We start from the raw sequence: 22,415 nt of genomic DNA, 5'->3' as shown, positions 1-22,415 counted from the left end.
GAGATGCAAATTACTGAAACGTAATCTCCGAGTCTTCAGCAGCTGAATTTGTGTAGTCCCTACAGAGTGGTTTTCGACACTAAACGTGTGATCTGACTTAAATGCAACGCTTCACGCGTTGTATTTAATGCCCGCTTTGAAATATTCAAGCTGTAACGAAGCTCTTGCCCACAGGATGAGTTTTAAGATATAAAGAGAAGATCTTCCGGTTTATTGGCGGCATTGAAGGCTCTTACTGTATACCTGGTCGTAAACACTAAGCTGCCGTGGTGGCGTAGTGGTTATGGCACGCGGCTGCTGACCCGAAAGACATGGGTTCGATCCCGGTCTTGGCGGTCGAATTTCGATGGAGGCGAAATTCTAGAGGCTCGTGTACTGTGCGATGTCAGTGCATGCAAAGAACCCTAGGTGTTCGAAATTTCCGGAGCCCTTCACTACGTACGGCGTCCCCTCATAGCCTGAGTCGCTTTCACACGTTAAACCCTCATAATCCAAACCGAAAGAATACCTATGGTCGGCGTTTTCAATTTGAGGTCTTCAACGCATCCAAAGCGTTTGAATTATGCTAAACTAAACATTCTTACCTTCTGAAGGAGAGTATTAGCTGTCAGTTTTTTTTAATAATTAAGTAATTCGATAACTTTCTAGTCTTTTAATATAAAGGAAAAGCCTTGGCCAACATTTTTTTCAATAGGTTAATAACTTCACATCGTATTTATTATATCATTTACGACATTTGTAAAGAATCCGGATGCGATGAGCATCGCTGGCACTAAGCCCCTTCTTCTGGTAGACCTCAGGGAGTCTCTTTCCGTCCTTGGTCAGCATGGTCACCAGACCTGGCGCACGGGCGAAGGATGTCGAGCCGTAGAGCATAACTGACTGCGTGTCAAATGCTGTGAGTAGACGGTTCTCGTCCGACTGCAGCTTGTCGAAGTTCCGCATTTTGCCTGGACATCGAAGAAAAGCTCTATTTAAGACGAGGAAAGCGCAAAGGTGCAGTATATTGGGCTATAAATGCTGCACTTTTTCATAGGGCCAAGGTATGGAAATTTTTTCTTGTGTAACTGAGGAGAGCACGCAGAGTTTTCGACAGAGTTTTCCTCGGAACGAGCTGTCCGTATTCTCTCGACGTCTTCAGATGAAATCGATATTAACAGGGCCTATCACTTATCTTTCTCCTTAAAGAGGCCCAGAGGACTTTTAAGGCTTTTGTCATTTTTGTTTGAGAGTTATTCTTGCGCACATCATCTTTTTCATTCGACAACACTGGCTTTAGTTCGGTGTCATTCTCATGGACCTGGAAATGCTCTTTGTCTTAGAGGGATCGTTACACTTACTACAAAACACTATTAACGCAATCAACATACCACGATTCCATGGTTCTTTAGCTATTCTCTACATAAACTCGTCGCCAATTATGCTTCCATGCACCAGCTACAACAAATAGAAAGCGCCAGAGCAAAACAGAGCTTTTTTCTGTAGAGGCTCGCATCTGCCAATCATCATTCGTAGTTCCTTAATAGATTAAGCAGGCTCCTGAATGACTACTGCCGTCACCTCTATTGGTACTTTAACGCAAGCCGTTGAAAGCATTGCCTGTTGCGTTTAGATAGTACACTACTGAGTTCACACTATACGTTGGTGTGATCAAAAGTTGATTTCTAATTGAGTACTGAGCTGACATAGGAATTTGAGTACCAAGTTTCAATTTAAGGTGCACTTTACCTTTAATCTGTAGGTTACTGACACATGTAAATGCATGAATATTGCACTAACAGTGATTTAGAGGAGATTGGAGAATGTTGAAATCGACGCTTGAAGTAAGCTCGGTCTTGCCTGCAACATCTCCTTCCGCGAGAAGCAGCGTTTAAGTGCAATCACTCAGTGTTCAGTAATCATGGCTTAAATGTTCGCTTTAAAGGACTTAACAAGTGCCCAAATGAAATTCAATGTGCGTCTTTGTGACTAAACTGCCTTAATCATAAAATTGAACTAACTATTGTGCGCTGTTCATATTATTCGAATGATCGTGATCTTGGTATGTGAGTAATATTCAAAGGCTTCAAAGCATCTCCTGTAAAAGTTACGAACCCCGTTTACAAACAACGCAACTGTATCAAAGATTTGTCATCTACTTCGCCGGAGTTAAAATACCAGGAAGCTCACAGATGTTCAAATCCCACCATTTTTGTTAATTTCGTTTTAGTTGCCGTCTTCCACTAAGCATGCCGCAGTGTGCCGCATAATTTAACCAGGCAACTGCGCAAGATTTCCTTCTTTTGGCAGCGATAGCTCTTCAAAGACACTCTTCGATGCATACGGCTGCCACACCATGGGGTGTTACGTACGAACTGAGTGGAGATTTGCTGCTGACGTAAGTGGGATGAGGAGTATGCTATTTTCAGACTGTGCAGTGGGCAGGCATATATCCTCGCGAGCCTGGCATGCGCGGGCGTTCAAGCCGGCACCACCATCGAACGCGGGTGCCCAACAGGGGAACACTGAATCTGGGGCCGCACTAGGCTGCTCATAACGTCAGTCGCGCGTGCTATAGTGTCCACACCTTTATGAGCGTTACAGAGACCGAGTATCGTTCGAAGTTATCAAAACAAAGTCCTCACCTTGCGCCACGTTCTCCGGGAAGATATCCAGGTACTGGTCCCTGTCGGACCGTGAGTGCTCGTGGAAGAATCCAGCAGCGTGTAACAGCTCGTGCGCTATTGTGCTTTTACCGAGACAGTCGGTGCCCAGGGACAGCTCCTGCCTTCCGCCCTGGCGGCCGATCATCGAGGCGCAGCTGCGTGCGATAGATTTTTTAAGTGCCGATTATCGCTTCGAGGTTGAGAATGGAACGTGCAGTCAGGCGCTCTTTGAAGGCTACGCCTTTGCCCGTTAGGAACGAAGTGCTCTACCGCAGTTTAATTTTGCAACAAGGCAGAATGTAACACATGCTTTTAGGAAGCCGTTTCAATCATCTTCCCTTCATTTATGTATCATTGGACTAGTCGGAAAGACGCGATAACATCCGAACCATGCTAAATTGTATTATAGTTAACAGCGGCTGTTGTTCATAGGGCGCCATCGAATATGTGGCTTTGGCAGTGACGGAAAAAAGCTTTCGAGTAAAATGTTCGGATATTCTGTTGAGTACCCGTAGACTGATGAGCTTGGGGCAATGGTGAAAATTGTGCTCAGTGCAGATGGACAAGAAACCAGAATCAAGGTCGTGCTTTGTGTCTTCGCCTTTCTTTGTAACATGTTTACTTTTTTTATGAAACTAAGTATAAGATAAGAAAACATGAATGAGAGACGAATATCCACATCAAATGTTCAGCCTTGCGTTCTGCTTGCTAAGAAATAGCTCTAATAGAATGCGTCACAGGGCCACAGGGTGGCTTTTAATGACACAATTATGTGTAGGACAAGGTGCAGAGCGACCTATTTGTTCGCTCATTCTATGGATCGCAGGCCAAAAATATTAACTGCTTCTATACCACGAATAGACATAGGAAATTTCGATGCGAAATAAGCGCGACTCGTTGCAACAATGACATTTCGACTTTCTACTCGTTTCATTTATCCAAATATGCGCGTTTCGGCGCGCAAGAATTTTTCTTAGTATTTGAACTTTACGTATAAACCCATTGCACATGCCAATATCGGAGTACTGATAGTCTAAGGCGACTTACAAATTATATTTAATTTGAGTTGTCTTACATATTTAGTTGGAAAAATGTAAAAATGAGAGTTGGTGAGTCCTGGCTACACAGTACCCCATAATTACAGTTTCTGAAGTTTGTACAGTTCATAGCTACAAGGTGCTGCAAGGTGCAAAATGCATTCCCACGAGTTGCCTTTAAAGAACGAAGACAGTGCCCGAAAAGCGGGAGCCTGCAATCATCTTAAGCATTTTGTCCAAAACGTGTGTGGTTGAAAGAAAGCTGCACCCGCGCCATGCCCTGCTATGGTCGTAGTCGGACTATGGATGAAGCCACTATACAGATCTACGTGCACACCCTAAGAGATCAATAATGGTAGGCGCCGTTATGAAGTCATGGCAGAAAAAGAAAATTACAGCACGTTTACTATGTCCATGACACATCGTCTGCAATGTGTTTGTTAAAATATTAAAGGCCCGCGACGTCGTATTATAGATATAGCACTTTCCATTGCCTCACCAGTTACCGTGTGTGTTCGATGAGGCACTTTTTCAAGCGTTTACATAATCGCAGATTTTTGAAAACCAGCTCAAAATTAATGCCATTAGCCAGGTTAAGTCACTGCACGTCCAGTACTCGTTCAATTGATCTGCCACAGATATCACCCCTTCTTTCACCGTCGCCGCGTTGGCTCAGTGAATATGGTGCTCGGCCGCTGTTCCGAAAGACGCGGATTCGATTCCAGCCGAGGCGGTTGCATTTCGATAGAGGCGGAATGTCAGAGACCCGCGTTTTGCACGATATCTGCGGACGTTAAAGAACCCCAGTGGGTCGAAATTACCCAGAGCCCTCCTCTACGGCTTCCTTCATTGCCTGAGTAACTTTGAGACGTTAAAACCTCATAAACCAAACGTTCTTTAACAATGCAGCTCAGGGCGCCGTAGCAATGTGAAGTCCTTGCCACCGGCTGCTACATTTATTTATACTTGGACTCAATCTATTTGCTAGGACAGACCACCTCCTATCCGCATTGCGCAGCGCATGCCCTGCACTTTCAAGCGTATTTCGTTTAATGATATTTCAGATAAAATTAACACAATTTCGATATTTATTTCAGGATCCTCTCATGCTCCCTTCGTTCCCTCCTGTGTGCATACCTGTTCCTGGTAATTTCTTCCACTGTTTTTAATTTTATCAAACTTTCAGCAGGTTTACGAATAAGACAGCTTAACCAAGCTTTTCTTTTGGGAGCCTCTGCATTCAGATATCATAGGTGAATACCGGCAGGATATATCCAATGCAGCCTCTTCTTTCTTTTTCACCCCTATCAGTAATTTCGACTTTAAACTGTAAATGCCTGCTAAAGATAGTCAGGCTATTTAAGCTACCATCACTATTCTTCTGCCTGGCTCCGGATCTCTCGCTAATTGGTCATGTTAAGAGAGGTCATGAATGATTTCGGTACCTTCAACCCGTAAACTTCACTTTTCATTATGAGGGTAAAGGTTAATGCAGTGTTTAACTTTTTAGTGTTAAGGCACCTGTTCTTCGGAAAATTAGGTGTCGCCGGTGTAGGCATTATGAGTGAAAAAGCAGGTGTACACCTGCCACCTAGGTCACATGTCCTCGTGAAGTCATCACAAGCTACCCACAGTGGCCATGTCCAACATTCTTAGATAAAAATTTTGAATATCGAGATATTGTCAGGTTTTGTTATAAAAACATTGAAGGTAAATGTCCTTTCTTCTGATGAACATTTCTTTTTTTTATTTTTTGAGTGTTTTCATCGGTCGCATCGAGCAGTTAAGCCCGCCAGAAAAAACCATCTCGGAATGCTTTTGCTGATAGCGAAAACGCTAATAGCAAAAAAATTCAAGCCTGCCGACAGGAGATCAGCGGATTTATTGATTGCTATAGTGAAATCTTACAATATATAAAAAAGCGTTCATAAACCGATTCCCATTCAAAAATGCCCCACCGGTGGCTGTGTTTGAAACAGCCACCTGCCGGAGCAGTGGTGCGTCGTTTAACCGCTGCACCACTGCGCCAGGAGTGGTATGAGGACTCCCAGCGGTCTATGAATTTATCGCAAATAATTAACGTGTCTACGAAGTGATACCCAAAAAGGACCCCAGGCCGCCGAGGGGGCACATTGGCGCTATCGCTGTCATACGCTTAAGGTGCAGCTTAATGATGCCTTCAAGTTTCTTTCATACTATTACTTTTAATCCTATCGTTGAACTTTCACTCTATATGTTCTCACCAATATATGGGGCAAATTTCGCAGAGCTACATAGCAAGTGATTTCTTCACAAAATCTGAAACATATGGTGTTTTAATCAATGTTTGAGACATATTCTTAACGCACCCATGTCAATATTTGAAGAGGTACAGTTAGTAACAGCGCATAGTTCGTGCATCTTTGTGCGTCGACGAGGTTATATCAGAACTGAAGGAGTAATAGTAAATCATTTTGGCCAACGTCTGGCGTGACGAAGAACAGCGCCTACTGTTGACTTTGTCAACCTTTCGAATTCAGTTGCGCCTTGCATAATAATACAGTGTAACAGGTGGATGGTGCTGTTCGTCGCAATCCAGCACGTTTCCATTCCTGGGTATAATTTCATCGACGCTGGGCTTCATCACTTCCCCGCTGATATTTCCAGCTGTGCTTCGATTTTAACTCCAATATTTACAGCAAACGAGACGTATTCAATGCATTTACAGAAGAACAAGCTGAAAAGCGGTAACTTGATGTCCTCGGTATTATTCTTATGATATGGATCAAATCTAGATGTCCTTTGGTTTTCACTTCCTCCCAATAATACATGCACCCTGTTTTACGCTTCAGGTGGTTTGACGCCAGCAGTGTCGCTACCCGTTAAAATGCCGGCGTTAGAAAGGCACGGCCACCGATGAAGAAACCTTTCCGTGCTTCTCGCCGCCATTCCCTTTGCAATCCCCGGACCGAGAGTAACCATCGGCAGTCACACTCACAGTGATCCACGGTAGATTAGGACGTAGTCGGGTTCCTCCTTTGTGCGGTTCACAAAGCGCAGGCAGCTGACGGCTTCAATCGACGCCATCGCGCTCCGAATCAACTTTACTTCTTTGGCTGCCGATAAAAAGGGGCGAATCGTATTACCAGCATGCTGCACAGTATTTTTAAAAGAAAAGTCATTTTGAAAGATATCCCTTAACCGCCTTTAATAGCACCTCCAAGGGCACGTTCAGCTTGTCAGCAAAAATTTACTGCCACGAAAATCCTGGCGGCCAGTAATAGCAGCTGGCAGCTACCGACCTGACGTATGATGGCCGATAGAGATTAGGGATTTTTATGGCGCAAGGGCGTCTATGGCCAAAGAGCACCATGGCACAAGGTATTTTTGGACTTATCATGGCGGGGTCAAAGATCCATTTCCCAAGCATTTCGCCCTAAATAATCCGAGCACCAGACCAGGGTAAAGCTTGTACCCATTGTATCACCGGTGAGTACCCGGCGGCACTGGGGATCGAACCCCGCACCTCCCGCATGCGAGGCGGATGCTCAATCACTCGGCCACCGCTACCGACCACCGATAAAGGGACAGGGATTATATGCAGAAAGAACAATACGCACACGTACACGAACGTGCACAGCACTGGTAACGTCGCATGAAGTAAGTTTTCCTGTCTGCATAACGTGTCATAAGGGCGGTTTTTTTTATTATTTTGTCGTACATGTTCTTCTTACCGCCGTCTCTGCCAGGACCTACTAACTGGCCCAAGGCACCCTCTTAACGGGTTGGACATGCGCGTTTGCTTGTTAGATATTTTCTATGTGCATGACTACCTGCATCCTTTCAGATAACATGAAAACGTAGTGGCAGGCTGACTTACCCAAACTCTTATGGATGGCGTAAGTAATGACACCTTTAGGCCAAAGCTTCGCCGCTTGGGGAACCGCAGCCCTCTGCACAAACGTACAAATGGTGGCAAATGGTTACGATATAAGGATTCTCGTGATGGCGAGTAATCTGGCTTCCTCGAGAGAGGAATGAACGTTGCGATAGCCAAGCTCAGCGAATTTCAAAGGAGGTATAGTTGTTCAGGCATGCCAGCAGTAACATTCCAAGTGTTGTATTCTTAGTGTGCAAGAAGAAGAAACACAAATTAACTGAAAGCCTCCAGTTTTGCAGAGAATATTCCGCTTTTAACGCGGAAGCCTTTAATGGCTAATGCTCGCTTCCGTCCGTCCGTCCGTCCGTCCGTCCGTCCTTTACGCTCTTCAACTCAATAAAAAAAACAAACTTTAAGCACGATGGTATTCGAACAACCATCCTTCCGTTCCGCAGACGAGCTTGCTAAAGACTACGCTACTTCCAGCGAAAGCATATGTAGTTCTCCTTGTCTAGGACGCTGTTGAATGTTTGCGGAAAGGCATCGAATCAGACGGATGCGCACCAGTGTCTCCAGCATTTAAGACTCGTAAACAATTGCGTACTTAATTAACATCTTAGCCACACATCCGTTACACAAGCAGCAACACCGCGCTGAAGGCTTTCGCCTCACCGCACTTTATGTCAACAAAGTGCCCCCCTGGATTTTTTTTCTTATGGTAAATGAATGCGATCAAATGTTCTGTAGTTCAGTTATGCATTTTGTAACACAACAGATGTATCTCTAAGGATCATCAAATATGTCAAGCGCAGTTTTTATCGCATAGATAAATATCTGAACTTGTCCTAGCGTTAATGCTGTATGTATCCCTCAGAACCGTGTCTAGAAAAACACAAGTCAGTCCAGAAAAATTTTGAATCGAGATGTCATGTGTGTTGGCTCAGAAGAGCAACATTAACAATTGGTTCATTAGCATAAACCGCATCCCTTTCTCGTATAATCACCTTATTGTTTCGCGTTGAGATTTTGTACTAAACTTCCACCGCAGCTTTTCTGGCGAAAGTGTCTCAGAACTGCACGTTTCTAATTTATTTATTTATTTATTTAGTCCTCAAATTCCCCTTGAAAAGGGGTATTACATGAGGGGTGGGCGGATTCACAGATGATTTCAAAGGTGGACGGCTTCACAAAAAAAAAATTTCAATGGCTGTCCTGAAATTTGTCGCACCGGAGTAGTGAACCACTGCAACTATTCCAACAATGGCCAATAACTGTTCCAACTATGCCAACAATGGCCACAACTATTCTGAAAAGGTGATCAATGCTGTACAGGGGTTCACTGGATTGCAGGTGCAGGCGCCGCGTGAGTGGCGCCATGTGACTGACGACACTTGTGCGAGAGACGCTGACCACGGTGCTGTGATCAGCATGTGCTGTGCTGTGATAGGTTACGGGTCGTTTCCGCAAGTAGGTGCCTCTGACTGAGCCAGATGTCACAATATCTTGTGTCTGGCGTTCATTTTAAAACTGCAAGAGTTTCTTCCAACTGCAATAAACGAAGCTTGGACAGTTAACGGAACCAGCCATAAACAAAGGAACGAGTTTTGTATCTTTAGCATCAGTCCAGAAAAAGCGTTTTTGGTGCGCTGATAACGACAGCGAAATTATACATGCTGTACACACAAGCCTTGAGAAAATAAACGTAACGCTCCATTGCTGAGAGCCGCCGTTTAAGAATAATAAGTTGCCGTATTGGAATAACAACCTAGCTTTTTCTTCTGCCTTCTTATCAATCATCTTTCAGGTAAAAAATGCTTACACGGCTAGTTTTCCGTTCATCACCATCACAAATTTAAAAAAAACATTCATCTATGCTACTGTTGATTTCATTGACTATTGGCTTCCTTCATAAATTTTCTGTAATACTTATTCCATAAGCGGCTAAGACATGACATCTCTTTTCACTACATTATGCATGAACAAATCATTTTATGCAACAGAAACGTGCTGCAAAGGTCATAGCTTCATCACTGAGGTGTATCGTGAAGAACAGTGTGTCATGAATTCCCGCGCCGATTTAGATTTATTACGTTGATTAAATGGTTGTTTCCTGTTTTGATGTTCATTCACAGATAGTGTGTGTCGTTCATTGACTCGGCTTAAGCGCTCGACACTTTGGTCATTTGGCGTCATCTTACATATTTCCTCCTTATCGGGATAATGGCAGGCAAGTTTCGTCCGCGGCGGCCCTCTGTTCTGACAATCGTCGCTAATTTCTTGGCGTGTAAAAATAAAGGTGTCTTACGTCTTCAGAGAGGCTTTCGGGAAGCAGGATGTCGCCTTCGAAAAGCTCCTCCGCTTCCAAGATCCGGGTGCCTGCATTAGAAGCGAAGGCCTTGTCAGGAAAATCTCATCAGTTTCTTACCTTCCAGAGCACGGCGACTTCATGCACAGCATAGGGAATCAGTGAATGAGTACTTAGTCAGTGGAGAGTGAGTGAGTGAGTGAGTGAATGAGTGAGTGAGTGAGTGAGTGAGTGAGTGAGTGAGTGAGTGAGTGAGTGAGTGAGTGAGTGAGTGAGTGAGTGAGTGAACATTAAGTGATAATTGAGCGAATCAGGAATGAGTGAGTGAGGAGTCAGATATGCGTGAGTGTGGAGGGAGTGAGGATGAGTGAACAAGGCGCGAATGAGTGAGGAGTAAGTGACGAGTGAGTGAGTGGAGGAGATATGAGTGAGGGAAATCAACAGCCAGATCTTCAAGAATGAATGTTCACATAAGTTCTACAGGAGACTTGGAGAACTCAGAGGTCAGACAACTCGGAGGAGGTCCGATAGAAAGTCAGCCAAACGTTTCCATTTCAAAGACACATAGAGAGGACGCAGATATTGGAGGTGAAAGGGTTGAAATCTTTGAGCGCGAGGGCATTACCAGTGCCTGTGTTTTCTGTCATGAAAAGCACAGCAAACGTGACCCAACAGCAAGCATTTCGAATACCATCCCGCCCTTGAAATCAAAAGGAAGCCTTTCGGCGCTTTTTCCGCCCTGTGTTGCCTTCCAGCAGCTGCATTCCAAGCAAGGTTGCCACTTTCCAGCCACCTCCACAAGTTTTCCATATTATTGTTCTGTTAAGTATTCAAAACAGCCTCAGTTCACTATTGATTAAACGGTACTATCAAGTTCATTTGGTTTAAGTCACATCCTTTTTTCCAAGGCCCTTCCTTGCCGAGAAGAGTGCACAAAACGTGATTCTGTTCTCTGGCCATTTAACGAGCGGACAAATCCCAGCGGGTAGGATGGCCGTTTCTTCTTTGCTATTGACGCTGATCTCCTGGCAGTGTATAGAGACGGACCGCTAGCGTGCATCGGCATGGAAGTTGCATAAGTGTCGGTGAGCAGAACTGACCGGGACAAGCCGATCCGCAGGCTACAAAAAATGGACGCGACCACCCGCACCGGGCCAAGATCTTTCCTCATCGACATCTCCCTTCGAGCGCGTTGAATTTCACATGAGCTCCCAAGCGTAGAAAAAAAGTTGTCACTTTCCCCCGTACCTCTCGAAGACGCCGTAAGTAGCTCACACTAAATTTCAACACAAGCCTGCAGCACTATGAAATATCGGTTTTTTTTTTCAGCCATTCAGAAAATCGAAAAGCTCTGAAACGTGTTCCTGAACGCCTCACCGTGTGCTTATCGTCTGCACTTCTCGTGAAGAGACGCGCCTCTACAAACAATGTGGCACACCGCGAGATCAAATAGGAGCAAACCGTTTTCTACTAAACCACAATGAATCATTCAATAAACGCTAGCGCAACAGCGGAAGTTTTCTATCAAGCGCACTGAACAAATACACACTGGATATATGCAACGATAGCCAAGGCAGAAGTACGTGCCAGCATGGCGACGTGCTCTGAAAAGGGCACTCGCTTCGCATTGGATAATACGTCTAGTACATCTAGACTATCATCATCAGCCTCACTACGCCCACTGCAGGACAAAGGCCTCTACAATATCTCTCTAATTAAACCTTTCCTGTATCAGCTGCCGCTACCCTATTCCAGGAAACTTCTTAAACTCATCCGCCCACCTAACCTTCTGCCGGCCCCTGCTACGCTTGCCTTCTCTTGGAGTCCACTCCGTTACCCTTAAGGACCAGCGGTTATCTTGCCTTCGCATTACATGCCCTGCCCAAGCCCATTTCTTCTTCTTGATTTTGACTAGGCTGTCATTAACCCGCGTTTGTTCCCTTACCCTCTCTGCCCGCTCACGGTCTCTTAACGTTGCACCTATCATTTTTCTTTCCATACCTCGCTGCGCTGTCCTTAAGTTTAACCCTTTTCGTAGACCTCCACGTTTCTGCCCCGTAGGTGAGTACCAGTAAGATACAGGCGTTGTATACTTTTGCTCTTCAGGGATATTGGTAAACTGCCATTTATGAACTGAGCGAACCTACCAAATGCGCTCCACTCCAGACTCTTCTAGTAATTTCTCTCTTGTAATTCGGATCTGCGGTAACTGCCTGCTCTAAATAGACGTATTCCCTTACCACTTTCAACACCTCGCTGCCAACTGCAAACTGATGTTCCCTCGCGAGACTTTTGAACATTAATTTGGTTTTTTGCGTATTAATTTTCAGGACCACAGTACTGATCTGCCTCGCTAACTCATTGATCAAGTTTTGCACTTCGTCTCCTCAGAGACTTAGCAATGCAATGTCGTCAGCGAATCGAAGACTACTTAGGTATTCTCAAATGCTTTTTTGTAATCTATAAAGCCTATATACAGGGGTTGGCTGTACGCTGCGCACTGCTCTGTCACCTGATTGACTGTGTGAACATGGCCTATTGTCGAGTACCCTTTACGAAAGCATGCCTGATCATTTAGATGATTTAAGTCTAAGGTTGTACTGACTCTATTCGATATTACCTTAGTAAATACCTTGTAGCCAACGGACAATCAGGAGATTGGTCCGTGACTTTTGGAATCCATGACTTCTCCTTCCTTATGGACTAAGTTAATGTTAGTGTTCTTCCAAGCTTCAGCTACGCTCGAGGTCATAAGGCATTCCGTGTACATGACGGCTAGTTTTTCTAGCGCAATCACCTTCCGTCCTCCAAGCGATCTACTGTTCTTTACTTCCTTGTTTGTTACCGGTGGGATGACCCAGTGTTTTGCGCTACTGCCTGTTTCATAAACGTCTTGATTTCCTTGCCTGCTGTATAGATTTGTGTAGAACTCTTCGGCTGCTTTAAATACCTTACCCATATTGCCAATAACATTGTCGTCTTCGATTTTAAAGAATACATTTGTTTTTTGCCCATGCCTAGTTTCCTCTTCACCGCTTTTAGGCTACTTCCATTCATTAGAGCATGCTCGATTCTCAAAATATTAAACTTTCTTATGTCGGCAACTTTGCCTTATTAACTTTTAGGGCTGTGCTAGTTCTATTCTATCTGTGAGTTTAGACACTTTCATGTTTTATCGTTTCTTAATTTGATCTTCCGTTCCCTGAGATAGCTTGCCATTATCATGTACAACTATCCTACCACCTACTTCTACTGCGCAGTCCATAATGATAGCTGTTAGGTAATCGTTCATTGCTTGAGCATTAATGTTGTCGTCCTCAGTTAGTCAAACATCTCTTCTGCAACGATATCCTAAATTCCTCTGCTCGTGCTCTAACCGCTAACTCGTTAATAGGCTTCCGCTTGACTAGTTTATTCAATTCCCTCTTCAGGTCTAGGCTTATTCGAGACTTTGCCAATCTGTGGTCGCTACAACGCACCTCACCGGGGACCTCTACATTCTGCACAATGCCAGGTTGACCGCATAGTATTAAGACTATTTCATTTTTAGTCTCATCCTTTGGGCTCTTCCATGTCTATTTCTTGTTTTCTCGTTTGCGAAAGAAGGTGTTCATGACCCGTAAATTATTGCTTCCTGCGAACTCCACTAATAAAGCCACACTGCTATTCTTAGAGCCTATGCTATAGTAGCCTACTACTTGGTCTCCAGCCTGCTTTTTCCGGGACGCCGCACGATGGGAACAGGAGAGCCCATTGGGACTCCAGTGTGGAGCAGTGTAGGAGGGCAGTCTCCCACGCCTCGCGGGAAGGGGTACTGGAAAGGGGAAGGTAAGGATTCTGAGTACATGCCCACACCATGTGAAAGGTATCGCAGATCTCTCCACAGTACGGGCATCACCCATCTAAGTTGGGATCAAAGTGTTTGACTACGGAAGGACAGAGACGAGTTCCTGTCGGCAGGCGCCACAGAGTTCACTCATCCGCCTTACTCTTCCCCTTGGCAGGGACCAGGTAGAGGCGGGGGCTGTCCTAGTATTGGATTGATTTCGCCTAACCGCAGAAGCGGTTGATGAGCATCTGAGCCAAGATAGCCAGGATGAGGAACCCGGTATGTAGGCGCTTGGGCGGTCGCATCAGCGGCCTCATTGCCGTGTAGACCCTGGTGGCCAGGAACCCAGGTTATGTTTGTCTGAGTTTGATCGACGGCAGCCCGTCTTATAAGTTGGGAGGCAAGCAGTGATATTTCTCCTGCAAGATAGTGTTCACAGGTTTGGCCAGAGTCTGTGATAAACGTGCTCGATTGATCCGCGTCAGCGACAGCTATTGCAACTTCCTCCGCTTTTTCCTCCTCTCTTTTTGAGCATTAAACAAGTTTTTCACTACCACCACCTGCTTCTCCCCTTTTTTGGCATCTAAGTCGCCCATCAGTACAGTTTACCGTGTCTTTACTGCCCTCATAACCGATTGCACGCCCTCATGGAAGATTTCTACGATCAGGCCGCCGTAGTTAGATAGATGTAGGCGCGTAGGTCTATACCACCGTCAGGTCGTACCTCTTATTGAGCCTAATTACAATAGCTGCCTCTCTCTCGTTAATACTGTACAATTCCTCTATGCTGCCAGTTATATCATGATTAAAGATGAACGCTGCACCTATATATAGTTCTGGTCTACCCGATAATCCAGGATAGCATGGTACGTGCCGGCCCTCTAAAACAGTATATGGTGCATCTGTCCTCCTAACCTCACCAGCTCCTATCACATCCCATTTAATAGCCTCTAGTTTCTCTAACAGAGCTACTAGACAAGGCTCACTAAGTAGGGTTCTAGCTTTAAACGCTGCCAGGTTCAATGTCCAATGGTGGCCAGTCCGGAGCCAGAGATCGTAGTAACCTCCACTGCGTCACAGGTGTGACCGCAGCCTTGGCCAGTTACTCAGTAGTTCATTGGGTCTGAGGGCCGAGGGTTAATTAATTAGTTCATATAGGAGGTCGTGGCCAAGCACCACACCAGGGTGGCCAAAGTCTGTCCTGGTGAGGGAGTGTGTTGTCGGATCTGGTCACCCAGATCCGGCCGCAGCCCAGGCTTGATTATGCAATTCCATCGACACGCAGAATTTTTTTTTACCCAGTGTAGAATTGCGGAGCACCGCGATTCGAACCCCGGTCCCCTTGCACGCGACGCGGATGCTCCACCTCTACGCCAGCGCTCTACGAGAACACTGCGCTTCGGGATAACACCCGGCGGATAGAGCGCCTGTTGGGGTATATGTCCGAGTTCACAACACACATTTATCGCTGCGTTTTACAAATATTGCTTCGAAATGACGTAGCGTACTCTGCCACACTCTCCTTCAAAGTATTCGCCGAATGCTAACAAGCCGCCGCCTCTATGAGCCCTCTCTGAAACAAGAAATTTATTTCTGAAGGTTTTGCTTAGATGTATTTCTACGGGCTGCGCTCCCGTTCCGTATATCCCCGGCCAGGTGTCATTCCAATGCATAGATTTTTTTTTAAAGAATAGATAGCCTACGAAGTGAGACTTTATACTTTCGGGACCTGTTCTAGGATAAACTCAACTGTTCTTTACGAAAGGACATCACAGATGTTCTGTGAAATCTGAAAACTGCTTTTAAATCTTTTGTTTCCATTTATTCCTATGGGCGCTAAGCCCACTTTTAACCCGTAAGTTTTCCACAATCGTTCCAGCCGGCGACAGCAGCGCCACCGCATATAGCTCACGTCACATATTGGTGTTGGTCTATAAATGGCACCTAGCAGAGATTCGTCCTATATCACCTAGAATACAATTTATCATCGCTGCGTTTTCCCTGTTTTAGTACGAAAGCGACACGCTCTCAATTAAGAATCTTGTGTGAAGCTCGGAGTAACTCGGGTAAGCGGGGTTAGTTTGGAAGAGCGTCGCGGAAGCTGCAGCCAATGGGAAGGTGACCTTGAGGGTGACCTTTGCTAAACTTAGCAAACCAACAGCCCACGGAGAAATTGACGTGGCTAGGTTTCGAACCCGCGGTGGCGCGATCAGATCAGCTTCGCTGGCCACTGCACGAGGACACTAGGCTATCACCGCAGCCGAACACGCCTCGTGTTAAACTACAACGCACTCTCGCACTGTGCGTTGCACATCGTCGTCGTCTTCAACTTCCAACCAGTGGTTTAGCCCACCAGGCTAAACACATGCCTTTGCAAGTTTACATGGTTTAAATAATTTAAAACCCCACGTTAGTAAAAGTGGAGCTTTTTATTTCGTTTTTTATGTCGTGTTATTTCGTTTTCTTTATTCATGTCGGACTCACCAGAGAAGCCGGTTTGTTAAGAAATGGTTTCATTTTTTGAAAACGAGATTGCTAACTGTGGCTGGCGTTATCACTGCGTCAGCGTTTTAATACGTTGAATGAACGAAGTAAAGAGCCGGATGTGACGTAACGCCCTGTAAAATGTTCGCGTTCAGCGCTCGTAAATGCACACACTGTTCTAAAACTTTATATTGTACGTGAAAGCGACGAAAACCCCTGCGGACGTCGTTTTTACGCAAAGCATAGCGCCATCATTTAGAGCACTTTCGCTGTGTTCGGAGCCTTTAGCGCTCTTTTCATGTTAAGCATGCATTGCATTTAGTTTTAGTGACACGTAAACAGTGCACTGAAACATATATTCGATAATGTATACAGGAATACACAGGAAGAAATGAGAGCTATTGTTTTTAATGTTGCTCCTCTTGAAAAAAAAGCTTTGTTTAAAATTCAACTTCAAACCGCATAAAACTGTATTTACATTGCGCACATTCCTTACAAAAATTTCTTTTGACGGTCTATAGACTGCCCACAGACTTCTGTCTCTAAAGTCTATAGACTCTCTATAGAAAAACTCTAGAGAACAATCTATAGGCAGTACAAATCCTATAGACATCCTGTAGACAATCGGTAGATTTATGGCCATACTCTTTTATTACTCTTCTCTATATATAGTTTGTAGACTATGAATAGGCGAAAAGAAATATCTAAAGGAAAGAGTTCATAAAATGTCTATACACTATCTATGGACCATTTTTTGAGTGATGGAAGCCTCGTAATGCATTATAGTTGCCATTTATGCATTTAGTGATTTTACCAACAAGGGGGAGACTTTCATACTGGTGCTACATTTCACAGCGTGAAAACGGCGCCACTGCACTCTCATAGCGTTGTCAGCATTGCGATGAACTCCTGAAGTCTAGCAGTGATGGGGCTTCCGTTGCATTATTTCACTTAACTTGAGCAGCTTGTTAGAGCAAAGTGGTATAGAGGAAAAGTAATGATATAAAGAAATAGACCTAAGCCTTCAGCTGCGATACACGGTGCTTTCTGAAGAAAGAATATGCGCTTTTTGATTTTTGTTTTCTTAGTTCGAAAGCCCTGTTTACGTATTCACCGAAAAAGAACACGTCACCTTCTATCGGCTGCTGAATGGACGGAGCTGCTAACGCACTCCACGTCACCGATGCCAGCAAAAGCACGCCAGCCCACGACGCCTCGTAGAAAATCATGTTGCCGAAGCGGGACGACTTTTTTACTCCGAAAACAGAATCTTCTTCTTGCGGTAAGAGATCAAGCATTCACGCGCCCTGCTGTCTTCGAGCAGAGCGTTTATATCGGGCGGCCGAGTTTGCGGGAGTCGCATCTTTATCACGGTGCATTTCTTTTTTCCTTACTTCGACGACCGTGATAATCGACAGTGGGCTGATGCTTGATGCCACTCACCTCTCATGTAACAATGTACGACGAGAAGAAGTGGCAATCAGCGGCAATACCAAGAAAAAAAAGCTTTGAAAGATTATCGGTGCATGCTGCTGTCAGCCAAATATGACGTCAGCTTAGTTAATAGGTCAGCACGACATGCTCCCATTGATTCGAGCATATTATTCATTCTTTCAGAGGATGGTGGACAAGCGTAAGAGGTCAGCCATCAACAATGGCACAATGGGTGATATGCTCACATGTCGAACCGTTCATACTGAATGGAGCTACCTTAGGAAGCGGTAGTGAGTTCTTGCAATGAAAGAAACGAAGATATAAAAAATATATCGGTTAGCGGCACAAAAAAAAATGCTTTGGTTGCTGGTTTCAAGATTCAAAACCTCAAGCATACTGCGAGCACACTAATAACGAGCCTGAGGGTAGCGCGGACTGCGTTTGCTTTAGCCGAGGTTCGTTGTACGTGGGCTTCTCATTTTACAGCCAGAAATATGAATTTCAACGAAACTGGCGTAGATTTCTTCTAACAGTTTGTAATGCGCATCGGAACACGACGGTTTTTAAGCCTTCAAGAGGGGTCATACTGAACCGCGCCGTAAGGGAAGGGATACAGGAGGGAGTGAAAGAAAGGAAGAATAGGTGCCTTAGTGGAGGGCTCCGGAATAATTTCGACCACCTGGGGATCTTTAACGTACACTGACATCGCACAGCACACGGGCGCCTTAGCGTTTTTCCTCCATAAAAACGCAGCCGCCGCGGTCGGGTTCGAACCCGGGAATTCCGGATCAGTAGTCGAGCGCCCTAACCACTGAGCCACCGCGGCGGGGCAATTGGCGACCATGTAAACTGCGGAGATATAGGAATACTCATGATGCCTCCTTTTCCAAACATGTGCCATCATGACCTGCTGCCAGTGAAAGCCCACATTTGGAAGGTCAGGCGCCTCCGACTCATGACAGCTTTCTGGTGTGGACAGATGGCGACGTCCTAGCAAGAAATGGGCTAGGACAAACCTGGCTTACTAAGTGGAGTATATGAATTTGATTGGCCCTGAATTAACAGCTTCAGTTTAATGTATTAAAGTACCCAGTGATTGCATATGAAACTATACCTTCAGCTGCCGCAGTGGCTCAGTGGTTATAGGGTTCGGCTGCTGACCCGAAAGACGCATGTTCGATCTCTGCCGCGACGGCAAAATTTCTATGGAGGCGAAATTCTAGAGGCCCGTGTACTGTGCAATTCTAGTGCAAGTTAAAGATCCCGAGGTGATCGAAATTTCTGGATCCCTTCACTACGGCGTCCCTCGAAGCCTGAGTCGCTTTGGGACGTAGAACCCCCATAAATTAAAAGGTATTTCCTCATCGTAACGACTGTGGTTAGTCGTTCCAAAAACCCTCCCCACCAAGGAGCTCTCTCGGCAATAAACTTGGGCGTAGTGCTCTTGCACATGTCGCTTTCAACTGGAACTTTGAAGCTCTGCTAAGTCCCGAGGTATCCCCTTGAATGTCGCAGCGTTATCAGAACATACACTCAGGGAGTTCCACATCTAGCATGGAATCTCCTAAATGCCATGAGAAAAGGCTCAGCGGTAAGATCAAGGACAATATCAAGATAATAGTTCTCACTGTTCTAACGCGTCTGTCTCTCGCGAAAATGGGTCCACACCTGTGCTTTCAGATGGAAGAATGTTCTGCATTCTGTCATTCAAGGTGAGACGTTGCAGCTGTAGTAGCTTTCAACCGCACACATATCACGCACTTTGCCACGACGCGCTTTAATCACTGGCGGCCTCAGGCTCACACAAAACCTTGCTCGCTGCTTGGCAAGCGTGTCGCTGACCCTTCCGTGGCAAACACTGCGGTGTGTGCTAAACACCCCAAGGCGTGTCCAGCGGTAGTCCCCATATAGCAATACAGGCGCTTTGTAGCTGGACGACACAGTAGTGTTCTGAATCCGAGTCCTTATCCTGGCCACACCGTCGCCGTCGATGAAGGGGTGGAGACATCACACTTCTGACGCTGAGTCAAAACTTTCTCCGCGGTCCACGGGCTTACAAGCAAGAGGTGCCTCATACCGTCTATTTTGCAGTTCGATGTTCTCGCTGAATTTTTTCCAAAACCTCTTCGTTGTGGCAGGCATTCGGCGAAGGAAAAGAAATGGCTTTTCCTCAAAAACCAATTTTCAACCATCTGATAGGCTGAAGATTCTTACTGTCTCAAGCGCTGAACTATAGCCTTCTTTATTTTTTAGAGGATGATATGGCTGAACGCACACTGCGTCCGTAATGCTTCTTCAATGTCTCCATGCCTTGCCGTAAGCCCATTGCCTCCGGACGGTAGTCTTCAAAGGAATGCAGTCTGGTCGCCCCACCGCTGCATGAATTCGAGTCACGTGGAAATCTTCTTGCTCCCGATTCAGCATCGATAAGCCTGGCACACACAGAAATTGGCTCCAAGGCGCTGGTTGGGCGAATAGACGAGATACAACTGGTGAAAAGCTAACACTCTTTTTTTTTCAAAGTAAACCGTATTGTTCAGTTCTCAAAAACTCTTCCGAATTTCCCGTACTTGCGTCTGGAATCTTTGAAAATTGGTTTTTGAGGAAAAGAAACGGCTACTGATCCGGAGTTCCCGGGTTCGAACCCGACCGCGGCGGCTGCGTTTTTATGGAGGCAAAATGCTAAGGCGCCCGTGTGATGTGCGATGTCAGTGCACGTTAAAGATCCCCAGATGGTCGAAACTATTCCGGAGCCCTCCACTACGGCACCTCTTTCTTCCTTTCTTCTTACGCTCTCTCATTTATCCCTTCTCTTACGGCGCGGTTCGGGTGTCCAACGATATATGAGACAGATACTGCGCCATTTACTTTCCCCTAAAACCAATTATTAATAATATTATTATTAAAGAAATGGCACAGTAATTGTCTCTACGACTCACGAAATTACTCGACGAAATAGAATACATCAGCTACGCAATCTATGCAGATGACACAACAATCTGGACAACCCCAGGCTCCCTAGCAGAAAAAGAACAGCAGCTACAAAGATCGATCGACCATACTGAACGCCAGGGCGAGAGGACTATCGTGCTCAGCAGAAAAATCAGAATACGTAAGAACAAACAAGGTACACAAAAATACGACTCCCAAATCACCCTGAAGCTCGGAAACGAGACAATAACTGAGAAAACGGAAGTCAGAGTGCTTGGAATGTGGCTGCAAAACACAGAACGATGTAGCAAAACCATCGCCTCTCAACAGAGCAATGCAACAGAGCAAGTCGCCAGAACCGTGTGAACAGTCAGCAGTAAACAGAAGATGATGAGAGAACAAGACACCCTAAGACTCATAGACAGTCTCGTCACGAGCAGGGTAATGTACAGTCTCTCCTACGACGAACAAGCAAGAGACTCTACAAATCTACACCATACTACGCAAAGGGTACAAAACGGCGCTCAAACTTCCAATGTCAACACCAACCGAAGGAACAGGAAGACACATAATGGAGAAATTAGGGCTACCCCAGGCCACACAAAAAGACAAGGAACAGATTAATAATGGACAGAAACAGCACCCGGGTAAGACCCATACCCAGACACATGGACCCCAATATACACCATGAAAGACGACAAGCCAGAGTCCGAGCACTCAGCAGGGAATTCAGTGACAATCCTAGCGTAGTTTACACGGACGCAGCAAAGTACCGATACCAACGCAAAACGATCCCCGTTGTAACAGACGAAGGAGGAAAAGAAATAACCGGCGCAACGATCAACAACCCAAGCATAGAGGCATCTGAAGAGGCCGCCACTGCTCTGGCAATATCGCACGGCAACGCAACAGGACAAAACCTTACTATAGGGACGGACTCCAAAAAAGCATGCAGAAACTACGCAAGAGGCAGGATCGCCAGCATCGCCAGTCACATTATACACACGGCGAGCAGGCACATAAACACTAAACATAGTATAGTATGGGTTCCGGGACATGAGGGGATGAGAGGCAACGTGGCAGTAGAGTTAACTCGAGGGTACGTCAATCCAGCAGACTCAACAGTTTACACCACGGGGACCTTTGACTTTGTTACCCCCACGTACTCAGACATACTCTAACATTGCAGGTGTCAGCGGAAACGCTACCCAGCACCAAACAAAAGGCTATCCAAAGAGGAGGCGGTATACTGGCGCAGACTACCAACCGGTACCTACCCGCACCTGCACAAACTACACAAGATTTTCCCTACACAATATGTAGACGAATGTCCGTGGTGCCAGGGTAAACCTACACTAGAGCATGTCACATGGACCTGCCGTAAGGCATACTTAGAGCATAAAACTGACCTCCCGAGAATGTCGCAGTGGGAGCACTTGCTGGCCAGCCAGGACGAGGAAGCGCAACGATTTGCTCGTACGCCGAGCCACGCTGGCAGCTGTCAAATGCAGCATCCTGGACCGAGGAACGACCACGGCGCCCAGTGGCCCCTAAGGGTCAAGAACACTAAATTTGTCGCCAATAAAGTTTTCCCATCCATCCATCGTCTTTGCGCTCGCCTCCGCTCGCTTCGCCAGCTATATCTCATGCCTGATAACATGTCCGAGGATTGAAAATGAGAACTCGCGTGCACCGCAACCACTGTTGAGGCGGCAATATGGACGGCGACAAGTCTGCTAAGCAGAAGAGCTGGAATCGTCATCGGAACGAGATGAAGAGGAAACTAATCGCCCCGGAAACAGAGGAACAGCGCGCCGAACTACTGGCTATGCCGCCTCGAGACGGGCACGTTGTGTGTCGTCTTTAAAGCAACAACGTAGCTAGACAACCA

General features: G+C 45.8%; 1 protein-coding gene across 1 annotated transcript; it reads right to left on the bottom strand.

The window, feature by feature from the left end:
* Nucleotides 1–691: 691 nt before the first annotated feature.
* On the bottom strand, nt 692–17,479 carry LOC144106910 (astacin-like metalloprotease toxin 5). The gene is made up of 6 exons (XM_077639870.1): nt 17,292–17,479; nt 9,847–9,917; nt 7,542–7,614; nt 6,660–6,777; nt 2,625–2,800; nt 692–950 (listed from the first exon to the last, which is right to left on the bottom strand). The coding sequence occupies exons 1-6, from the start codon at nt 17,455–17,457 to the stop codon at nt 724–726; spliced, it is 831 nt and encodes a 276-aa protein (XP_077495996.1). The 5' UTR covers nt 17,458–17,479; the 3' UTR covers nt 692–723.
* Between the last annotated feature and the right edge of the window lie 4,936 nt (nt 17,480–22,415).

The sequence above is a fragment of the Amblyomma americanum genome, chromosome 10, assembly GCF_052857255.1.
Source record: "Amblyomma americanum isolate KBUSLIRL-KWMA chromosome 10, ASM5285725v1, whole genome shotgun sequence".
NCBI lineage: Eukaryota > Metazoa > Arthropoda > Arachnida > Ixodida > Ixodidae > Amblyomma > Amblyomma americanum.
This window is presented reverse-complemented; position numbering and strand designations above follow the sequence as displayed.

Coding starts and splice junctions, on each gene's coding strand:
- LOC144106910 (XM_077639870.1), bottom strand. CDS start 17,457: ATGCTTGATCTCTTACCGCAAGAAGAAGATTCTGTTTTCGGAGTAAAA. Junction 9,918..17,291: donor CATTCAGCAGCCGATAGAAG/GTGACGTGTTCT, acceptor CTTCTAATGCAG/GCACCCGGATCTTGGAAGCG. Junction 7,615..9,846: donor CCGAAAGCCTCTCTGAAGAC/GTAAGACACCTT, acceptor ACGTTTGTGCAG/AGGGCTGCGGTTCCCCAAGC.